This window comes from Galleria mellonella, unplaced genomic scaffold, assembly GCF_026898425.1.
Source record: "Galleria mellonella isolate WM207_F2 unplaced genomic scaffold, CSIRO_AGI_GalMel_v1 utg1217, whole genome shotgun sequence".
Taxonomy (NCBI): domain Eukaryota; kingdom Metazoa; phylum Arthropoda; class Insecta; order Lepidoptera; family Pyralidae; genus Galleria; species Galleria mellonella.
In genome coordinates, this window is record NW_026441984.1 from 1031003 (window position 1) to 1055623 (window position 24621).

General features: G+C 33.3%; 1 protein-coding gene across 6 annotated transcripts in view; it reads left to right on the plus strand.

Annotated features, from left to right (window-relative positions):
• LOC113520101 (myogenesis-regulating glycosidase) overlaps positions 1–24621 on the plus strand; it is a 49991-nt gene that overhangs the window by 20277 nt on the left and 5093 nt on the right. For 4 of the 6 annotated variants that reach the window (XM_052899850.1, XM_052899849.1, XM_052899856.1 and 1 more), the window contains 6 exons: positions 7564–7652; positions 19998–20136; positions 21181–21403; positions 22173–22352; positions 22568–23979; positions 24313–24490. In XM_052899850.1, coding sequence (XP_052755810.1) covers positions 7564–7652; positions 19998–20136; positions 21181–21403; positions 22173–22352; positions 22568–23979; positions 24313–24490 — 2221 coding nt within the window. Of the gene's footprint in view, positions 1–1396; positions 1693–7563; positions 7653–13976; positions 14138–19997; positions 20137–21180; positions 21404–22172; positions 22353–22567; positions 23980–24312; positions 24491–24621 lie in introns of those variants that run through there. The other 2 variants (XM_052899862.1, XM_052899867.1) reach the window with 2 other exon arrangements.

Here is a 24621-nt window from a genome sequence, read left to right on the forward strand (position 1 = left end):
GTATGTTACTAAATTACTTCTCAATACTATAGTTACAATTAGTCATATTTACACAGTTTAGGTAGTGTTTGATGGAGGAAAATATATTTTATAGTTAATTAGAGGTAAAAATAACAGCAACAAATGTTTATAACTTTTGTTGCTGTTATTTTAACTACACAGTTTTATCTCTTCAAATACACACTGTAGTAGAGTAGGTAGCACGTAATATAATATGTTTTTTTTTACTTTGTAGGTATAAAATTAGTTTATTTTTCGCTTTTTAGTCACGTTTTTTTTTGTTCGTTTAAATTTTCAATCGACTTCAAAAATCAAGGAGAATTTCAATTCGGTTGTATCTTTTTTTTTACGTTTGCTACCTCATAACTCTGTCAGTTGTAAACCGATTTTGAAAACCCCTTTTTTTTATCTAGAAGAATATACGGATGGGTACTAAAAAAATTTTATGAAAATCGATTCAGTTTAGTTTTTAATTAAAAAAACTGGTTTTGCTATAATTTAAGTTGTTTTTGTTTTTGAAACGCAATTCAATTTATTTATTTTTTTAAATAACTTTATGAACCAAAAGAAAATATGGTACAAAATGCGTACTTAATGCTAGCAATATTCTGTACCAGTCAACCTCAGGGATGAACAATGAATTATTATTTAAAAACAGTTTCCAGAGGCAGATTTTGTACAAAATTCGTTTGATTTTGTGTTTGCATGGCTGTGTTTCGGTTTGAAGGGTGGAATATAGCAGTGAATTTACTGGGTACAGAGGAATAACACCCGAGTCCTCAGGAATGGCAACGAATGGACAACATATACTCATACAACGAATGAAACAGTATACTCTGTTATGTCCATGGTACTGCTCATGTCTATAGGCAATGGTTACCACTTTCCATCAATTGAGCCATTAGCTTGTTTGCCATTCTAAGTTGCATAAAAGAAAAAAGTTTTATTTTTATATAGAGAGAGTGTGTATTTTAACAAAACTTGATTAACTCTCCATTAATTTCTATTATTGCTTCTTATACATGTACTCCGTTTTACTTGTGATATTAATTTTAAAGGTCACGAATCCGTGTACAGGTCATGGCTAAATAAATATATTCTGTAACAAGATAATCAATTGAACACGTCCTTAGAGGTTCCAGTCGCTCATCCCATCGCACTATTTGCCTACATTCAATTTGTCCGTGATCTAAGAGTTAGACCGGTTAGTTATATTACAAGTTATCCGTGCTATATCAAGTAATATTATAGAAGAAGTCAAGGAAAACCCTGTCAAAACTCACTTCCAACAATACGTTCGGTGTCACCAAAAAGACGTAATTTTTAATTTCTCTACACACGTAATAAATCCGAAAAAATGTTAAAAATAAAAGACTATATGAGTTTAAATTAGATTTAACTAACATAAAATACTAGTAGTGTTAAATTACATCCGAAAATAGTGTTCAAAAAAACTTTAAACGAAATTATAATTTAATTACTTTAAAGATAGATACAAGTATGGACAACGAATCGAAATTCAATGCGCTCGCGCACAAATTCAAATACCGTTCGCCGTTGTGGATATCGGATTCCGATATCAGCAAGAGTAGCGCCAGCCAGCAAGGTGGACTGTGCAATAGTGATGACAGCATAGGAGTCCGCAGCAGCACAGACAGTTCTGATAGCATCAACAACTTCCTAGATACCAAGGTTTCATTTTATTACTACCTTACGCCCGCGGTTTCGTATCCGTGGATGAGTTCGACCATTAGGTATACAACTGTGAAATCAAATCTAATTTTGCGCAGTTATTGTTACGTGATGCTGGAATAAACATACATAAATACAGATAGTTAGAAAGACAAAAAAAAATTATACGTCTATTAGTTTTATTAAGACTCTTAATTTAATTTTTTCTTAAATATCTTCTACAGACGTCGTCTAGTTTATTATACAGTATTATATATATAATACCAGAGAGAGACTTTGTACAAAAGTCGATTGCTTGGGTACCTCTGTCCCATTCGTGTTTTAACCGTGAAACATTTGTGTTTGCATGGCTGTGTTTCGGTTTGAAGGGTAGGATATGCGTGAATTTACAGGGTACAGAGGAATAACATCTGAGTCCTCAGGAATGGCAACGCATGGAAATATCATGGGCGAAACACATATACTCTGAAGAAACACGAAAGGTAGGACATACTTTTGTACAAAGTATGTCCTACTTCTGAAATCCACGAGTACGAAGCAGCGGGCAAAAACTAGTGTATAAACATTTTGATCTGACGCAATCTTAGCTCGCATTATAAACCTTACAATTTACTGTATGACTCTTATCATTAAAGTACTCATATATCAAGAATGCACAATAAAATGGACGTTAACCTAATTGTACGTAGGTTGCAATTTGTTCTAGGGCATGCACAGAAAAGGACTTTTGTTCGCGAGGAACAAAATTCTCAGTTATGTCAGACGATAGTCGATTACGTACTTTATTTCGTCATACAAAAAGTACATTCAGGATTATCCTGCGTGTGTGAGATAACACTAGATGATTAAATATATATATATATATATATATATATATATATATATATATATATATATATATATATATATATATATATATATATATATATATCTCAGTTTTATTCAGAAATTTTTAGAGTGTCTAAATTTTTACTGTTTGTATACAAAATATACTATACTATGTATTGTACACGAACCGTTTCAGAGGAGTTCGATCACAAACAAGTGACACGTGATTTTTATATATATTATTTATTTATTTATTTCAAATAGATAATAACATTGTACCATTTTTATAATGACAACAATAACTCACAAATTTAGTTTAATTAACTTTTTTTTTATACAATTGGGAGTGGTTAAATAAACTAAGCTTAATTATTTTAAATTAAATTTAAAATGCCTGTTATTGAACGGTTTATTACAATTTAATAGTTACAGCGCCATCTATCATGATCTATAGACATTATTTAAACACTATTATCATGTCGATGTGAATTTAGTTCCTCTTATAATCGTCAGAATGACTGCGAGAAAATTTTATACAGAATTCATTATATCATATAATATTATTTAAAAAGAGTATTTTTATATTATGAATGTTTCGGATTGTGTTTGCATGGTTTGCAGGGACTATGTTTCGGTTTGAATCAATACATAAATAAATGAAATTACAAGATACAGAGGCGTAACACCTTAGTCTTCAGGGATGACAACGTATAAGGGTTATCATGGGCGACATAATATATAGTATTGATGGTGAAAAAGGTCAACGTCCATTCATTTCAGTCGGGGCTTTTTTTTTCAATATTATATAATGTATTGGAAAACCGAAATTTATTGATTATTATTTCAGCCGTTAACTATCCACAGCTGGACATAAGCCTTGCCCATAAGGAGATTTTCGCCAGTAGTTGCCACGCTTGGCAGGCATGTTGGCAACCGCAGTTAGTTTTTTATGCTGCCCCTCCCTCGCCTCTTACAACACCCACTGGAACGGAAGGGGTGGTTTATTCTATGCCCGGACACACAAGGCGAACCGACATTTAACATATCTTTTATCGGGCCAATATGTTGTTGAAAATGGTATGGTAACCCCGCCTGCGCTAACGGGATACGCTGGCGGAGCACCAGTGAAGGGTGATAGATGAGAATGAAAACAGGTCAGTTAGCCCATCATGATGAATTCATCAGGAATTAACCATGATAGTTTCCATGGAGAACCGCGAGGAGGTCTACCTGGTTGGGTATATTGCTAGCAATAAGATTCTCAGTCTACATTACTAACAATCCCTTTCCCCCCAATATGTGGATATTGTAACTACAGTATTTATATTATATATATATATAGCTATATATTACCCATGTCTCGTTTATAATATAAATAACGATTTCTTCTTTTTACTTTGCGAATTAAATGACAGCCCTGCATCAGACACCCAGTAGACGGTCCAGATTCATTATAATTAATGTTGATTACTGTTAATTAACTTATCGCGGCCGGTGGCAGAGTGCAAGTGATCGGATGCAAGGATGCGCGGCAGGCGACACCACGATTTTGACTGCATACCTCTGACACAGGCCAGTTTTTTCTTAATTTTTATATTGCTCAAATTAGTTTTTTCTCAAATTGAGCAATGAGTAAATAAGATTTTTCTTAAATTTTAGCAATGTCTACGTTAATTCTTTTTTATTTTATTTTAGCAATGCCCTGTGCATTTATTAACTTTGGTAGTAAATTGTTTTTTTTTTTTACTTATTTTTAGTAAGTTATTTAATTTTGGTAATTTTAATCTTTATAACTCTATATATCTTTATGTATCTTTTACTTTTTAACCTTTTAAACCTATTAGTGTTGTTAATCTCTACATAACTAGTATCATTTGTAATAGATAAACTCAATTATTATTAAATATGGTAATAAATTGATTTTAATAAATGTTATGGGCCTCGCATTTAACGAAAGCGGTTTAGAAAACCAAGATACTAAAAAATTACACCTCCAAAGGAGTGGAACTACTCTGTTAGTTGGGCTAAAATTTTATGTAATTTATATAGAACTACTTCACTTACCTTATTTTTTTTCTTTCTTTATTCTTTATTGTACACAAAATATAATAAAAACATAATATACAAAGGCGACATTGTACTTATTTTCTTATACTATATTTTATTATACACATTTATATATGTAATTATTTTTTATTTACCACATCACAAAAAATGTTTGGCACAAAAGGCGGACGCCTACGAGGGCTACACTGAAAATTTTTAGAACTGGCTACTTGAAAGCAGTATAATATAAATTTTGAAATTGGAACTCGTATTGTATTGTATTTCGTAAATAAAATATTATATAATTTGTGAGTCAATATATGTAGAGGTGTTTGTAACTAAATAGTTACAAACCACAACAATTTTCAATATTTTTATTTTTCATTCATCAAGGATTACAGACGTATCTATATTAACTCACAAATTATATAAATTATACAATATTTTATCTACGAGATAAAATAGGATTAAGGTAAGGAAAAAAAAAAGGATTGTCCTCCTACCTCCTACTTGCTGTGTGCAACAGTAATAATTAACAACTGTAATAATTAAAGTTGAAAAGTTATCTAATAATCATATTACGGAATACAATAAGAAATAAATTATTAAATAAATAAGTACAGGCCTCTGGTGTCCAATTCTCTCTACTCACCCCGTGTGGAGGCCGGCGTGAAGTTTACATTATAATCCAGTTATATTGTGTTTGGAGTGGCTAAATATTTGTCTTTCACATATAAGATTGTTTGATTAAGATAGCATAATACTGTTAACGAGGACTCGCATACGTGTATAGCATGTCACTTAACCGATTTAATAAAAAGATGTGGTTCTCAATTCAATGGAATTTTTTTATGTTTGTTACCCCATAACTTCGGTTATTACCTTTATACATTCTACAGTTTTCTTTCAGCTTCTCAAAGGTTGACTGTAAGAGATTCTTTTATGGGATAAGTCCGCCATTGTATATTAAATCATTTTTCAGTGTCCAGTGTGAATTATGTACAATAAAGATTTTACAATACAATACAATACTTCTTCAGTTACAAAACGTCTTCAATTTTTTTTTATCTGGAAGTATTATTTTTTATTTTATTCATTTGTTTATTTTAAATGACTCGGATCCATTTTTGTTAGTAAGTGTACTTAAAAATGCTAATATTTAATCACTAGTAATGATTTAGTCCTCTCGACAAGCATTCTCACTAGAGGACAAACATGTTCAGGATACTGTTGCCATTTTCCATTATACTTTCCGTTTGGTGCCATAGAAATTTTAACCAAATCCCTATAGTAGTTTTTTAAACAAAATAACTGATTTTGCCACGACTAAAGTAAGTTTTTTTGTGATTCACAATCTTAAATTATAAAATATTGCTATAATCTCAAATATTTCGTGAAATATTTTTAAGAATATTTAGTATTACCTAATTCATCTTTTTTTTTTTTGTGCTAGCATAGTCATTTAAGTACTTATATATCTTTGAAAATCTTAATATCAAACCTATCTGCTCTGATTGTTCTAAAATTATTTTTGGTTTGTTTAATTAACTTAAAAAAAAAAAAACGATTACAGTTAAACGATATAATAAATTAACTAAGTTTTTCGTAACAAGACGTTAATTAAAATAAACATGTACATATATTCGTTAATTTTACCTAATTACACAACATAATATTTGATATCAAACAATAACTAGACTTCTATTTGTCACAGATAATTTCATTACAGTGTCACAATTTGCCTGACACGTATGGCAGTGCTCATAATGTTTTTAAAGGTGTTTAAATAACAAATCAGCATTGTTTATTATTATTTACTATTACAAATAGTAATTCAGATGCAATGTGTTATATAAATAGTAAATTTAAAATTTATATAAAAAATAAATTTATATTACAAATTTGTGAAATGATATAATAGTGTGGCATTTATTGTTATAATTGTTTTTTAAGGGGTTTAAATAAAAATTCAGCATTGTTTATTTATATTTACTATTACAACTAGTAGAGATTCAGTGTGTTATATAATTAAATAACAATTTCGAATTTTTTTAATTTAACTTTAATTTTTGAATTAACAATTTCGAATTGCAACTAGTAATTCAGATACAATGTGTTATATAAATAGTAAATTTTAAATTTACATTAAAAATAAATTTATATTACAAATTTGTGAAATAATATAATAGTGTGGCATTTATTATTATTATTGTTATTATGAATATATAATTTGTGAGAAAGTATGAGTAATTTAAATTATTCTTTTTTATGCAACTTAGAATGACATAGACAAATTAGAGTGACGAGTTTATAGAGAACTGAGAAACACATCATACAAGTTATTATCTAGAACAATTATTACAATTGTTATTATATATATATATATATATATATATATATATATTGTTTTTATATCACAAGTGTTAAATAATACCTAAAACAAACTTAAGTGTAACTTGATATTGTTATCATTATCGTTTACAAAAAATTTTTAATCCGGTTAGTGGGAATTCTTTTCTTTTCATATTATGTAGTGTACATATTTGATTTTTGATATTTGACACTTATATACACAAACACACATATTTTAAAATTTTTAAAATTTTGTTGTTAGTTAAATTAATTTACCGTAGTTTATGGAATAAAATTATAAAATGCTTCATAAAAAAAATGTTAAGTATATATATATATATATATATATATATATATATATATATATATATATATATATATATATCTCGAAGCATTTGTCGTTCCATTGTTTCTGCTTACCCTAATGGGAGACAGGCGTGTTAGATATGGATATGTATGTATGTATATATATATATTAACCCTTAGGAATATGAATAGCGTATTCTGTTTTGTCCAATGTGCTAATCAAATCTTCACTCTCCATCAAATGGGCTATCATCTTGCATGGTATGCCATGTCGACAAAAAAAATTTTGAGGAACCAAAAGATTGCAACATAACTAAAGGATTATGTTTACATTTACAGATTCCGGAACACCATCAAAGCACAGCATCCGGATTCAGCGACGGTGACCACCCCACAGATGAAAACAACGATGACGATGATAGAGCCAAGTAAGTATCGAATCATCATTTTGCTGTATATAGGAATATTCTGTCTATAGACCAGTGTTTTTCAATTTTTTTTTAAATCAATTTTTAACTATCTTTTTTTTTTATTTTTTTTTTAACTTAGAATGACAAACAAGCTGACGGCCCACCCGATGGAAAGTGGTAACCGTCGCCTATAGACATGAGCAGTACCATGGACATAACAGAGTATACTGTTTCGCCCATGATACCCCCCATGCATTGCAATTCCTGAGGACTCAAGTGTTATTCCTCTGTACCCAGTAAATTCATACCATATCCCATCCTTCAAACCGAAACACAGCCATGCAAACACAGCTGTTTCACGGTTGAAACACGAATGGGACAGAGGTACCCAAGCAATCGACTTTTGTACAAAGTCTCCTCCCTATCTACTGCTGAACATAAGCCTCCCTCATAAGGGGTTTTGCTAGTAGTTGTTAAATAATTTAGAAATGTTCAAGTGGGGCACGGCACAAAAAAGATCGGGAAACACTGCTCTAATGTTTATTACAAACTTATAAACCGACTAATATAAAAAGTAGCCCATGTCCGTTATCGTTCTAAAGATTATATGTCTAGCAAACTTCATGACAATTGGTTGAGCCGTTAAGGACTCAAAAGGTAAGAAACAAACTTCCTTTCATATTTGTAATATTATTAAGGATGTAAGTCAGTTTGGTGTTTCCGGATTTTTTCAGTGTCACACTTTATCAAAGGAAACGAAGTACTGAAACCATTGATATTAAAAAACTCAAGATACATCCAACATCCATCATTTCAGCCATTATCCGTCCACTGCTACAAATAAACCTCCCCGATAGACTTACATAAAGAACGGTCCTGAGCCACTTGCATCCACTAACTCCCTATAATGCATTTCAAGTTGCCACTCCATCGAGTAGGGGGTCGTCCTACACTGCGTTTACCCGTACGCGGTCGCCACTCGAGATACATAATGCCATCCAAAACTTACCACTTAATAACCTGTGTAGGTGAAAAGAATAAAAAAAATCCTTTATACTTGCCTCGTCTGTCCAGATGTTTAAATCCAACAAATGTCGAAGGTTTACTTATATATTTTAGTCCAGTCTTAATAAAAAAACATCTAAAATTGCATGCTACAACGCATACGTTTCGTTCAACTACACGGGTTTTGTAAAGAGAAATTTTATTAGCAGATAAATTTGTATGTCATCTACGCATATATTTAAACTGTGTTTTCAATTTTAAAATATTACTTAAGATTGTGGCAAAACCAGTCACTCTGATTAAAAAATCAAATTTCTGAACCAGTTTTGATAAAATTTTAATAGGACCAATCTCTAAGTATATCTTTTTAGACAAAAAAAAAGAATTTTCCGAAAAGGTAACTCTGTTATTAATGACGAGATTGAATGAGATTACAAATATAAAAAAAATACAAACGAATCGAGAACTTTTTCAAGTTAGTTAAAAACGAATATACACAACGTAGTTGTGTAGAATGCTTACCGTAAATAGGTCGAATAGGCATCTAGGGGTTCTTATATATCGATGTATGGAACACTTATCTTGACGATTGCCCAAGGGTTCTCCGAAGCGTGGGCTGGGATCTCAAGGGAGTTAATAAGGAAGTGCGTCCGTGCGTTGACCTGGTGCATTGCGAAACCAAATACCTAAATTGCACTACGCAATCTTAACCTGATAAAATTCACTTGCATCTATGTACGAATAGTTGACTCGTTTAGGCATTGGACTGTTTTTTTTGGTTTTCAACCAGCGATGAAAGAAATCAATAGACATGTCTAGGTCTGGATTTTGTTCTACAATCACGTATGTGTGAGTAGATTAGCTTTCCCGCCATAATTAACTTGTAATTGTTTTAAGTAAAATGGTAATAATAGTAAAATCATTTATAGATTTTTGTAAAAAAATAGTTAAATGCATCCTACAGAAGGTTTTGCCAGTTCACAGCCGCTAAAGTAATTTATCATTACTTTATACTATATTGTATTATAATAAACAATTTACGTCCAACTGCTGGATCGTTCGCATATGACACGGTGTAAAACTCGTGTCTTACATCGTTTCGTCGTACGAGAACGTTATTTAAGAACTTTGGTGTTTTTTTTATTCTTACGCTGGTGAAATTAGCACGAAAAATCCAATGATCAGATTTAAATAAAATTTGGTATATGAATAAGATTTAACCTAACAATGATTATTCCCACTAGAGCAATGACTTTGTGATATGTAAACACAGTTATTTAAAGTACCTAACTTAGCATATAAAGTACTTTATGTACAAAGGACGATGTCACGGGATACAGCTAGTATTATTATATATTATACCGTAACAATATTACTCAATTTTCAGTACCTCCACATAATGTAATGCCCCTGTGGTATTCCTTACACAATAGTGTCGCAAGAGGAAATTGCTAATTCACATTTGACAGGCGTTCAATTTGAATAATATTGATAAAGCGCTGTTGCTATCGAGGATCTTTTAGCATAGCGCACGGATAGTGACAGTCGATAAACATACAATAACACAAGTGTACTAAATATATAGTATTATATTCCGTTAGTTTATTAGTAGATATCAGTGGATAGCAGAAATTATATTATTCAACTAAAAACAAGAAAAAAAGAATATCCAAAATTTATAAAGCTATATAAAAGATCGAATCACCCAACTGCTAGTGACATTGAATATATAATAAGACATAAACGATAAATCATTTATTTCAGGAACTAAAACAGGAAAGATACCATAACGGTAGCTTAATACATAGAGAATGGGATAGAATTCAATTTTTATATCGATCTATCAAAAACATCATTGCAAGCAATCAAAGACGAAAGCAGTTTCAAAAGGTGGAACTTTTGATATATCCAATCAAATCGGAGACACTGACCTTTCCACTAGGATTCCCTGTCGCGTGACGGTCTGGGATGACTCATAGGATTATTTTATAAAAACAAAAAGCAATTACTATTTCTATGTATAGCGAATTCACTATGAACTTAGTGTTATTTTTAATGGGTGATAATGGAATGGTAACCTCACCCGCGCTATCGGTATACACTGGCGGGGCACAAGTGAAGGATGATAGATGAGAATGAAGTAGGTCAGTTAGCCCATCGTGACGAATTCAACAAGAATTGTTCACGATGATTTCCAGGGGGAACCACGTGCAGGTCGACCTAATGGGGCATATTGCTAGCAATGGGGCTGTCAAACTCCATTGCTAACGATCCCTTTTCCCCATGAACTTAGTGTTTGCAAAAGAGGAAATGGAAGACCAAGGAATAAGTATATAGGACAAATAAAGGAAACACTAGATGTTAGTTATGTCATATAGGGTCAAAGATATGGCCTGGGATAAGATGCATGGTGCATGCAAGCTGGCTAGAAGAAGATGCATGAATTAGATGAAAAGAGGGAGAGAAAAATGTATATATATACATAGGCAGGTTTACACATGTATGTCACATCAGTACACTGTTTAAAAAAAAATCAAAATTTATTCTAGCATTCTAGCTGACACCGCGAACTTCGTACCGCCTAACAGTCGATTCTTTAATTAATTTATTTTTTTAATATATAATCTGCTATTCGGCTCATCGAGTCAGCTAGTAAGGCAAAAAAGAAAAAAGAAACTTAATAAGTCAACGATTACATTATGTCAAAAAAAAATAATTATAAAACACGCCGTGCCACGTCGCTCAATTGTTTTGCCTTCCCGGAATCTCTGCACTAACACTTGAACTTTATAATATGGTATTAAAGTTCAAATTGACTTTTATCTATTATTACGAATCGTTTGTGTAGGAGTATAGAAAAGTGCTGTTTTTAGACGTTTCCAGGCAATTTTTTTAATTTTTCTCTCCGTAAGAACCAACCTCGTACTTCAAGGAATATTCTAAAAAAAGAATTAGTGAAATCGGTTCAGCTGTTTTCGTAAGTTGCGCTTAGCAACACATGTGATGACATGTGTGAATGAATCGATTCATTTAGATTATATTATAGATTCAACAGTATGTTAAATAGCCAACATAACATAAGTGGGTGAACATTTTTTTTTCTTTTTTAATGGATGATAATGGATTGGTAACCCCACCCGCGCTATCGGTATACATCGGCGGGGCACCAGTGAAGGATGAAAAGTTGGGTGAACAATTTAGCATTCCGTTTCAATACGTATAAAGTTATAAACTTTGGAATTCATTTACCAGTTAATTGACGTCACTGGTGTCGGGTTTACTTTACGTTTATGTTACTAACATAAATTAATGCTGATTGGGCCATCAATCGCTGTAATAATTGCAATATAACTAATATTGTTGTGCTTATTGAATCTGTTGTAAGTCGTAACTGGTAAAGAGAAAGAAGTTAAAAAATATATATATTAAAAATAATTAGTTTTCATTACCATTTTTAGACATTTACCAGAGGGGACTTTGTACAAAAGTCGATTGCTTGGGTACCTCTGTCCCATTCGTGTTTCTACCGTGAAGCAGTTGTGTTTGCATGGCTATGTTTCGGTTTATTCAACTTAGAATAGCAAACAAGGCGACGGCCCACCTGAAGGAAAATGGTAACCGTCGCCTATAGACATGAGCAGTAAGTACCATGGACATAACAGAGTGTACTGTTTCGCCCATGATACCCCCCATGCGTTGCCATTCCTGAGGACTAAGGTGTTATTCCTCTGTATCCAGTAAATTCACGCCATATCCCACACAACCGAAACACAGCCATGCAAACATAACTGCTTCATGGTTGAAACACGAATGGGACAGAGGTACCCAAGCAATCGACTTTCGTACAAAGTCTTCCTCTGGTAATTATGTACATAAGTGTAACAAAAGTGAAGAAAAGACAAAAAAGTTCGCATAATTTTTAATAATAACAAATTTTGTTAAATAATAAATTGAAATTCTTAATTTTTTTTATTACACAAATTATAAATTGCCATGCATTGTTTGCTTTTAAAACACTCTTATCTGTATGCCCTACTTAAGAGAACAATAATAACTTATGTACAATTACTTGCTTATTTTTCTAGTTTTACTTTGTTCAAGATAAGGAACATATATTATCAATTAAGTATATATAATATGAAGTGCGGAGTACATGGAGCTATACCCTATTCAATGCAAATGTATTAATAAGGAATGATTTCGGATCTAGTTTCATTATCCATGCGAAAGAACATTTATTTATTTTATTTATTTATTCATTAGTACATGGCGGACTTAATGCTAAAAGCTTAATGCTAAAAGCATTCTCTCCCAGTCAACCATAGGGAAGTGTCAGAATACTCGAATGCGGTACTACATTCATCAGAAATCAAACTCAAAAAGTATTTATTTTGCTCACAATTGACATTCGACATTGCTTTGCCTTTTTCCATGTATATGTGGTCAGCGCAGTATGTCTGGGGGGAGAAGGGATTGTTGGTAATGGGGATTAGCAACCTCATTGCTAGCAATAAACCCTATTAGGCCGACCTCCACGCGGTTCCTTCTGGAAACCATCATGATTGATTCGTTGTTGAATTTGTCAGGATGGGCTAACTGACCTGCTTCATTCTCACCTGTCATCCCTCACTGGTGCTCCACCGGTGTATACCGATAGCGCAGGCGGGGTTGCTATTCCATTATCATCCATTAAAAAAGGGCAGTATGTCTTCTTTTCCCACAAATCCCTGATAACCGTCATACCGCTAGGACATCATAGCTTTTTGGTGGCAAATTATACAAGAGTTATTGTTAATAAGAGAGAGAAGGTTATGGCAATTAAAATGTGATAATTAATTACTAAAACCCACAATAAATATATTTTAGCTGTTGAAACATTTTGTCACTTTCTTTCAAATTGGAAATATAGAATAAAAGAAAGAGACAAAACAGATCAATAGCTAAAATATATACATATATATATATATCCTAAAAATATGACAACAATAAACCAATAAAATATTTATGCAAAAAGAAATCTACGTAAAGTATTTCTTTCTTTATTTCTTTCTTTACTTTCTGTCTTATTTTCTATTATTTTATAATTTAAAGTCAATCTGAAAATAAATATTTTTTTTCCTTTTTTAAGTTTACATAAATTAAATAATCATTACCATAACAAGACAGAATGCCTATTAGGTCCTAAAGCATTATAGATCACATGTTAATTTACCGTTAAATAGTTAATTTCACAAATAACTTATAAGTTTCTACTTAAGTGTGTTTGTTTCGCGAACTCACTACCTATGCGCATACGGGTTCACGACGCTAGCGACCGGTCAGTCTGCGCGCACGCTCTCTTGGATCACTCCTGCGCATAATAATACACGTATACCGGATTTCACTTGATACGATAAAATAAAACACTTTTGTTAATTATGAGTGTATTGTAGATGTGTGAGTTTGTTTCTGTACGAATATCCGTATTATTTTGGTGTGTGTGTCGACTGTATTTATTTGTAAGTTGCCATGTTGTTGTTCCCTTAGTGTACTTAATGATTAATCAGAAAGTGTGTATTAATGTTTTAGTTAAATATTTTATACACAAACGAGAATATATTGTATTTTCTTTTTGAATAATTATATTTTTAAATGATTATGATTTTATAAAAATTTAATTTCTGTATTATATTGTAGATATAATAGTATATAAAAAAGTAAGTAGTTTCTAAAATGACTCACTTTATCGGAATTAAGTTTATTATTGCGATTTATTAATGGATTTATTACGGTTCAAATTATTTCTTATATTTCTAATATAAAAAAATAAATAAAAAATATTACACAATAACAAAAGTACGGATTGCCTTCGAAACACAACCAGAGGGAGACTTTGTACAAAAGTCGATTGCATTCGTGTTTCAACCGTGAAGCAGCTGTGTTTGCATGGCTGTGTTTCGGTTTGAAGGGTGGGATATGGCGTGAATTTATTGGGTACGGAGGAATAACACCTGAGTCCTCAGGAATGGACGCATGGGGGGTATTATAGGCGAAACAGTATAGTCTGTTATGTCCATGGTACTGCTCATATCTATAGGCTGTTACCACTTTACATCAGGTGGGCCGTCAGCTTGTTCGCCATTCAAAGATGTATAAAAAAAAATAAAAAAACAATAATAATTAATGTAAAGGCACGTGTAAAATTATAAAGGAAATGAGTTAATTTGTTTATTATCTCTTATATTTAATGACAATTTAATGGGTCAAGTAAACAATCATCTTAAAATTTTGTGAAACGAAAAATTGTATTTAGCTTTATGTATTTTTTTTTTTAAATAATTTATGTTATCTCGCTTTTTGTGTATATCAATATATGTTGTAATTTGTGTGCTGTAAGTAATGCAAATAAATTATCTATCTATCTATCTATCTTGTGTACACACAGTGTATGGGATGGTCTTTCATTATATTCTGTGGGATAAAAGTATAGCCTATGCGGTCTTTCACATAGGCTACTTTTATACCTATTAATCAATGCATATGGTGCAAAATTATTGTAAAAACTGGTATTGCATTTCATTTTTTTTTTATACAACTTAGAATGGCAAACAAGCTGACGGCCCACTTGATGGAAAGTAGTAACCGTTGCCTATAGACATGAGCAGTACCATGGACATAACAGAGTATACTGTTTCGCCCATAAACAATATACTACAATATTTAATCCTATGCATATATGTTAAATATGTACCTGATACTAGGACACATATAAATAGGCAAGGAATAGCACAAGGAAAACATAATAATAATAATACTTAGCTAAGTAGATTGCATAACAGAGATTATTTCAATTTTCCGAGTCCATTCTTATACAGTTGCAGTTTGCATAAGGAAAAGAAAGAAAATTGTTAGTACAAATCATGAAATCGGACTAACCAGGAAATGTACGTAGAACACTATGTACTTTGCTTACAATTTTTTTTTCATACGACTTAGAATGGCAAACAAGCTGACGGCCTACCTGATGGAAAGTGGTAACAGTCGCCTATAGACATGAGCAGTACCATGGACATAACAGAGTATACTGTTTCGCCCATGATGCCCCCCATACGTTGCCATTCCTGAGGACTCAGGTGTTATTCCTCTGTACCCTGTAAATTCACGCCATATCCCACCCTTCAAACCGAAATACAGCCATGCAAACACAACTGCTTCACGGTAGAAACAGTAACTAAATATTTGACTTGAAGTTTATGTAAAGTATGTCTAGACTGCGGTCTCAATTGTTATACTAAGTTATTCATCACCGCCATACCAGCTATCTGTCCATCATAGACCTCCGTCTATAATGGGGAGATAGCTGATCTGATGATTTAGCTGATGATAAAAGATAGCTGACCTCACCAAGGGCTACCCCGTGGTGGGTTTTGGCAGACTTGGCAGGCGGGGTGTTTTTTAATGGGTGATAATGGTATGGTAACCCCGTCTGCGCTATCGGTATACACTGGCGGGGTACCAGTGAGGGATGACAGATGAAGACGGAAGTAGGTCAGTTAGCCGATCCTGACGAATTAAACTAGAATTAGTCACGATGGTTTCCAGGGGGAACCACGTGGAGGTCGACCTGACAGGGTATATTGCTAGTAATAGGGCTATTTGACCCCATTACTAACAATCCCTTTCTCCCCTGGCAGGCCGGTTGGCAATCATAGTTTTTTTTTATTGTTGAAAATAGAATGGTAATCCCGCCTACGCTATCTGTATTTTCTGGCTTGTACCAGTGAAGGGTGAATGATGAGGATGAAGGCAGACCAGTTGGCCCATAGACATCAATTAAGTAATAATTAACCACTATGGTTTCCAGAGGGAACCGCGTGGAGGTCGACCTGATAGCGTGTATTGCTAGCATTAAGACTGTTAATTTCATTACTAACAATCCCTTCCCCCCTGACAACCATAGTTAGGCTTTTTATAGTAAGTTAATAATTATCAATAATTAAAGATATAAGAAAAATATAAAAATTAAATTAAAACTATAATAAAATGTATAAGACTTACCAGAGGGAGACTTTGTACAAAAATCGTTTGCTTGGGTACCTCTGTCCCATTCGTGTTTCAACCGTGACGTAGTTGTGTTTGCATGACTGTGTTTCGGTTTGAAGGGTGGGATATGGCAGTGAATTTACTGGGTACAGAGTACAAATCATGGACGAAGCAGTACACTCTTTTATGTCCATGGTACTGCTCATGTCTATAGGCGACGATTACCACTTTCCATCAGGTGGGCCGTCAGCTTGTTTGCCATTCTATGTCATATAAAAAAAAATTAAATGAACATTAAATAAAATGAAAAAAAAAAGTTTGTATGTATGATGTAAATAGCCATACGTACGCACAGACATGAGCCACTTTACACTATTTCCTGATTATCACTGATCTAGACCTCAGTTTCAACGTATTCATTGTTCCATACATCTGTCAGTTCATAATTTAATGGATAAGTGCAAATCTGAGAACGTAGGACACGGCCGTACAAAAAATATGTATGTATAAATCGAACATTGTGTACTTTTTAAATTTGGACTTTTACTCGTGTTTATATGTGAAAGTGTATTTGTTACGTTTTATCACCTGAATGGACTCAATTAATCATTATAAAATTTAGTATACATGTGCTTTGTGGAATGAAGGATATAGAGTTTATAGAGTACCATTTCATCATCATCATCATCACCATCCACCCTTATCCCAATTATTATTTGGGGTCGGCGTAATATATTTTTTATCCATATTACAAAAAGATTTGCCTTACAGTTTTACGACCGTCCGCCTGCCTGACGTCAACCCTCTTTGGGAATACACTTGTTAGTGGTTTGCGCCTTAACATATAAGTTAGATTATATACTGATTTTCATTGACAAAACCGCGGGAAACAATTAGTATTTAAACAATTATAAATATATTAATTATAGTACATAATATTTAGTGTTTCGTATATTTGATTATGCGTAAACATTCATATTTATAAAGAGATAATGGTCTAAAAATAAAACGTTTATGACCGATTTTTATGTTCCCTGATAATATTACATACTGTGTTAGAGATGTACGTATATTTCTATTTAAGATTGTGGCGAAATTTACCTTCGTATTCTAATGTTATTGTAGTAGTTTTTCATTGCCTAAAAACACAGATAAAACGACGTTTTCTAAACCGAAACTTAACTTGATTGATTAATTGCCCCCAAAATATCCTGTCTGTTAGCCAATCGCGATATATATATTTATATAGATAGATAGATAGATAAACTTTTTATTTGAGCTATTTATGACACACGTAAAATTTACAAATGAGTTTATACAATTAAATTATTTACACTTTTCAAAATATACAACAAAAGATAAAATATGAAAATATGGTTTTCGCCATGTGTATCGCAGTGACCCAAATAGGCTACAGCTCAGTGATGGTTTTGCTTAAAAGCAAAACACTGATTTTCAGCTGAAGCCTGAAGTTAGGCTACACGGACGCGTACAACTAACCCAGAGTGTAACTTGTGTGTGTGTGTGTGTGTGTGTGTGTGTGTGTGTGTGTGTGTGTGTGTGTGTGTGTGTGTGTGTGTGTGTGTGTGTGTGTGTCTGTTGACAAAGATAAAATTATATTATATAGATACATACTTATATAAATGATGCATAAATAATATATTTAATTAATTAATATATATACATATTATATATATATATATATATATATCTCCAAATGTGCCGTATGGTCCCGAAATAGAATGTGCGATACCGTCCTTTCCCGTGGGTATCACAAGAGGCGACTAAGGGAATTCAATTGTCGAGCGATGAACATCAGCGTCCCTCTTAAAACATCACCAAAGCCTAACTGCGGTTGCCAGGACGCCTGCCAAGCGTGACAACTACTGGAAAAATTCTCCATATAGGAGAGATCCACGTTGAGCAGTAGACAGTTAATGTCTAATAAAATAAAATAAAAAATATATCAAAATGTCATCGTAGTGCATTGCATATGTTTATTGAACTTTGGCCAGACGGTGGCAGCATTAACAAGTGGTTACTATAATCAAATGTATTTAGATTCTCATAATGTAATCAGATAATTAAGTGCATTTAGTATAATTATTATATTTATTTATTTATTTATTTATTCTTTATTGTACACAGAAAAAATTACAACATATAATATATATATAAAATAAAGATGTACAACAGGCGAGCTTAACTCTATAAGAGTTCTCTTCCAGCAAACCCTGAGTGGAAAGAAGTATTAATTACTAGCGGGCAGTGTGCGTACAATAATAGAAGGAAACATTATAGATGTTTCTATTAAAAAATATGAAATATGTTGACATATATAAGTAACTCATACAATTAAAATCAAAATAAATACATATCTGTATACGATAATACATATACATATATACATAGACATAAAATATCTCTTTACATACATTATATATGAATATCTATTTTTTTTTTTGATGGGTGAAAATGGTATGATAACCCCGCCTGCGATATCGGGATACGCTGGCGGAGCACCAGTGAAGGGTGATAGATGAGAATAAAAACAAGCCAGTTAGCCCATCACGACGAATTCATCAGGATTTAACCATGATAGTTTCCAGGGAGAACCGCGAGGAGGTCGACCTGGTTGGGTATATTGCTAGCAATGGGATTCTTAGTCTCCATTACTAATAATCCCTTTCCCCCCCTACGAAGCCTATGTTCAGTGGTGATGACATGACTGGACATGATGATGATGATGATATGTATTTATGTAATTGTTATTTTATAATTCAATTAGTGTTTCGTAAATATTTCTCAATCTCAAGGAATAGGTACCTATATTTTAACAAATAGTATCGGGAATTTAGTGGACTTACTGTGTTTACTGTTTCCGAAAATTGTTTCGACTTCGTTCGGAAATATTCTTCAGACTATATTAAACAGGAAATAAACATTTTTTTAAAATAATATTGCCAATAATCTCTATCCTGGCATTCATATGTTGGGGAAAAAGGGATTGTTCGTACCCAATAAATTCTAACAGCCCCATTGCTAGCAAAATCTATCAGCCCTATCAGGTCAACCTCCACGTGGTTCCCTCTGGAAATCGGCGTGATTAATACCTGCCCTGTCCAATTCCTGATGAATTCATCATAACGAGCTAACTGGCCTGTTTTCATTTATCACCTTTCACTGGTGCCCTGCCAACGTATCCCGTTAGCGCAGATGGGGATGCCGTTCTCTTTTCACCATAAAATAAAACCTTAGCATTCTTTAGTGTTATAGAAACATAGCATTTATAGCAACTAACTTTAGATCTTTAGAAAGGCTTATATTGTCTTCCAGGACCCCACTCCGGTCTCCGCGCCGCAAGCCCAGAAGATTGGGACGTTCCGAGTTCAGTATGGACGAGGAAGATTATTCTCCAAGTAACTCCGTCACATCTGTAAACTCCCTCGCTAGCCTTCTCAAAGAGAAATTACAGGTTTGTATCACTTTATGAGGAGCTTGATAAGAAAATAAATTATTAGTTAATCGACTTCAAGAAATTTTTTATGGCTAAGTCGAAAATGTATCAGTTAAAAGGATTGCTTGGGTACCTCTGTCCCATTCGTGTTTCTACCGTGAACCAGTTATGTTTGCATCGCTGTGTTTCGGTTTGAAGGGTGGGATATGGCGTGAATTTACAGGGTACAGAGGAATAACATCTGAGTCCTCAGAAATGGCGACGCATGGGGGATATCATGGGCGAAACAGTATACTCTGTTATGTCCATGGTACTGCTCATGTCTATAGGCGACGGTTTCTACTTTCCATCAGGTGGGTCAACAGCTCGTTTACCATTTTAAGTTGTATAAAAAAAAATCTTTACATTTTAGTGGTCGACATAAATCACAAAGTATCTTGAATTCAAGATGAAGCGTCGTGTGTTGAAAACTGTCTTAAAAACAGCCAGTCAATTGTTGGTTACTTATGATATATCTAAGATAAATAAATAAAATGGCAATGATTTATGTGTTAAAACTAAATTTAAAATTTTAATTATTTAATATTAAGTAATTTAAGTATTTAATTGGCCGTGTGTTCCCACCATAGACTGGGCCACTACTTCCGTTTCTGTAAGTGTCGTAAAAGGCGACTAAGGGACGGCAAGGGATGGGCATTAGCGTCCCCCTTAAAACATCTTTAAAGTCTAACTGCAGCCATGGTGGAGACTTATGTTTAGCAGTTGGCGGTTAAGGACTGATATCACCATGATGATGACGGCGATGAAGTAATTAACAAGATTAATACAATTTTTAGCATTAGAAAAGCAAAGCCTTTTAAAGTTGTAAGCCTGTTTTGTAAACGTATTTTTATGATGCACTATCAGAGCACATATAACTCTAAAATACTCACTGCACTTCCACAATTGAAACTAGTCGTCAATTAATTTAGATTATTGATAAATTATAAACATTTACATAAATATATACACAAACACACATACATACATACATATATATATATTAATATACTCTCATTCCAGAGTATTCCGCAAAAGATCCGAAAGAAGCCCACAGACTACAAGCTCCGTGCATTCGTCGGTCTCATGTTCCTTGCAGTGGCGTTCTTTGTGGGCTTTGCCTACGTGTTGTACCACCAGCAAGCGTTGACGAAGGCCTACTACGATAACGTACAGTTCAACGAACCCAAGAGAATAATCAGGATCTTCAACAGAGACGATCATGAGATACTAAAAGCTACTTTAGGTAATTTGCTGACATATTGATCGAAATATTTTTTTAATGATTGATGATTTAACTGTATGGTTCTAATAATTGTACAACTATAATATAATAACAAATAATTACTAGAGAGAAATTTTGTACTTGGGTACCTCTGTCTCATTCGGGTTTCAACCGTGAAACAGTTGTGTTTGCACCGCTGTGTTTCAGTATGACGGGTGGGATGTGGCAGTGAATTTACAGGGTACAGAGGAATAACACCTGAGTCCTTAGGAATGGCAACGCATGGGGGTATCATGGGCGAAACAGTATACTCTGTTATGTCTATAGGCGACGGTTACCACTTTCCATCAGGTGGACCGTCAGCTTGTTTGCCATTTTAAGTTACATAAAAAAAAATATAAACCTTATAACTAATAATTGTTTCCCGAAATTATTAACTTACTTGCGTATTTCTTCATCAACGTGGAGGAGCAAAGCTATTATTGTTCTAATTTAAAAGAAAAGGTATGGCAGTATAGTAACTGGATACTGTCATACAGATTTTTAGTTCACAATGCTCGACATTGAGCTTTTATACTCATAAAATGAAAATCAACACCATGATTTTTATCTTATGTAAATGCATTTACTTATTGATTAAATTCATATATCGTTTTCCTTTCTAAGTTGTATAAAAAGATATAATATCCAAAATGTATTATTTTTGCCTATAATACACTAGAAAAATTAGAATTCATAAAGTATCGGCAGTTACAGTTTTGATGAATTATATAGTTTATTATATTTTCAGCGGTCGGTCTAGAAGGAAAAGTGAAGTCTTACCCGTGTCTGCCTGAAGACAGGCGGAACGATGGGTCCGAGTGTTTGGAATGGTTGCACACACTACGCTTCTATCTCAAGTGTCTGCCGCACGACCCTGGAGTTGACAATACTACGTGCTATTCTGTCCATTGGAAAGCTTTAAGAAACGGTAAATTTTTAAATCTATTTTGCATTTTTAAATTAAAAATTCTCATATTCTTTTGCTTTACTTAATCATTGCCAACTAATTTAGTTAACTGCTTATTGAAAAATATTGTAAATTCATAATAGAGTTTAAGAACTGCTTCATTTCAAGCTATTTTATTATTAGCCATCAATATTTCGGAATGTTTTATATTGTTAGTAATTAATATAAATTTTCAGATGTATATCCTAACGACTGCTTTGATTGGACCGATACAAAAGTGCATTGGTACGGCGGAGCACAATCACTTAATATAACTTGGCCCCTGAATACAGGGTCCATTGATTACACGCCGTTTATCACCGGCGACATACAGAAGTCACAATGGAGCAATGTCCTGTCGAGGTACTTAATCAATTCCAAAGGAGCCGCCATCATAATTGATGAAGAAACCCCCCTTCAAGTATCCATTAATAGTGCTAGAAAGGAAATCTGTGTTAGAGCAAAATATGATGACTTCGCTTATGTCAATAAGCTCACAGAATTTCCCGAGATGAAGTACAATATATGCACATCGCACGATATGAAGTCTCTTCATTCGTCTATTCACAACCACAGAAGAGCTCCACTATGGGATGGTTTAAAGCCAGCTGATATGCAAACCTTGGAGTCTCTAATATCAGAACCAGTATGGCAAATTGCACCCCGTTTCAAACACGAACTGCAAGCCGAGACAATATCACAATACACAGAGGATGTCATTAATTTAGGTTTTCTAAAACAAGGTCACGTTCTTATAAATGAGTTTTGGCAGAACGAAATCGGTGATTTATCTGTAGACACAAATAGATTTGAAACGTTAAATATAACTGTCGACAAACTGCATAGACGAGGTTTTAAAGTAGCGTTTACAATTCAACCCTTTGTAAGTACTGAAAGTGTGAATTTTGCTGAATGTGTTCAAAGAAGATTGCTCATAAGTGAACGAAATAGTGATAGAAGAATTCCAGCTCTAACAAGATTCAAATCGTTGGCCAGTGCTGGAGTATTAGACATAACTAATAACAGATCAGTTCCATGGATATTAGAAAAATTAGAAGCCGTTATAGATGAATATCATATTGACTCTTTCTACTTTGATTTAGGAGTTGCTTACGATATGCCTCACTATTATGAGTGTGAGAAGAGACTTATTAACCCAGATCAATACAAAACATTATTTACTAAGACTTTTGAAAAAACCCTAAACATAATTGGTGTTTCATCAGCTGTTTTTTTGCCGAGACCACCAATTTTTGTATCGTTGCCTCCTTTTGAATCATCGTGGGAAGCTATGGCAATGGTTATACCAGCGATGTTGACATATGGAGTTGATGGGTATCCATTCGTAATGCCCGGTGCGGTAGGCGGGGATATATACTGGCCTGGCAGTGAGCAATTCTTGCCGTTTTCAAAAGGATTCATGGAGACAAATATGACAAACACAACGCAAGAGAATGGAATAGAGTTGCCGGAAAGGGAATTGTATATAAGATGGCTGCAAATGGCCACGTTCTTGCCAGTGATGAAATTCACTCATTTGCCGAGTAAATACAATGATGAAAAGGTACTAGAGATGGCGAAGAATTTGACATCTTTGCGACAAAAATTAGTAAGTATTCATAAAGTGTACTTACGAGTAAATGGGCCTTGAGTAAAATATTTCTAAACAATGAAATCATTTGTAAAGACTAATAAAATTCTTGTTAGATACGGCTATGAATTAGTGTAAATTAAGTAAAACTATCAATGTTATTATACTGATTTGTACCAGTTTCTAATGAGTATTTTATCTCTACTGTATACCACTAATTACATAAATATAATTACATCATCGACACTAATTATAATAATAATGAAGACGAAGTGTTATATAATGAAGCTGTATTACATTAACCTAGATTTTAGACTACATAATCAAATTTTAGTGGTCGTTTTGTTTCAGATTACACCTCTTTTGCTGAAATATAAGCGAGAAGCTCTAGAAGAAGGATTGCCATTGATCCGACCTTTATGGTTGGTGTCTGGAGGTGATGCGGCCTTGATGGTTCAGGATGAGTTCGCAATAGGCGATGAGATTGTCGTCGCACCCATACTTAATCCCGGAGAGACTACTAGAGAAGGTGAGTTTGAAATTATGAACTTTTAATGTAATATTTATAATATTCAACTAAATAGATCGATTATTATTTTTGTAAGTCAGTTCAATTGGCATTTTTTTTTAACTTCTTTTCATTTACAATCTTTTCTTAGA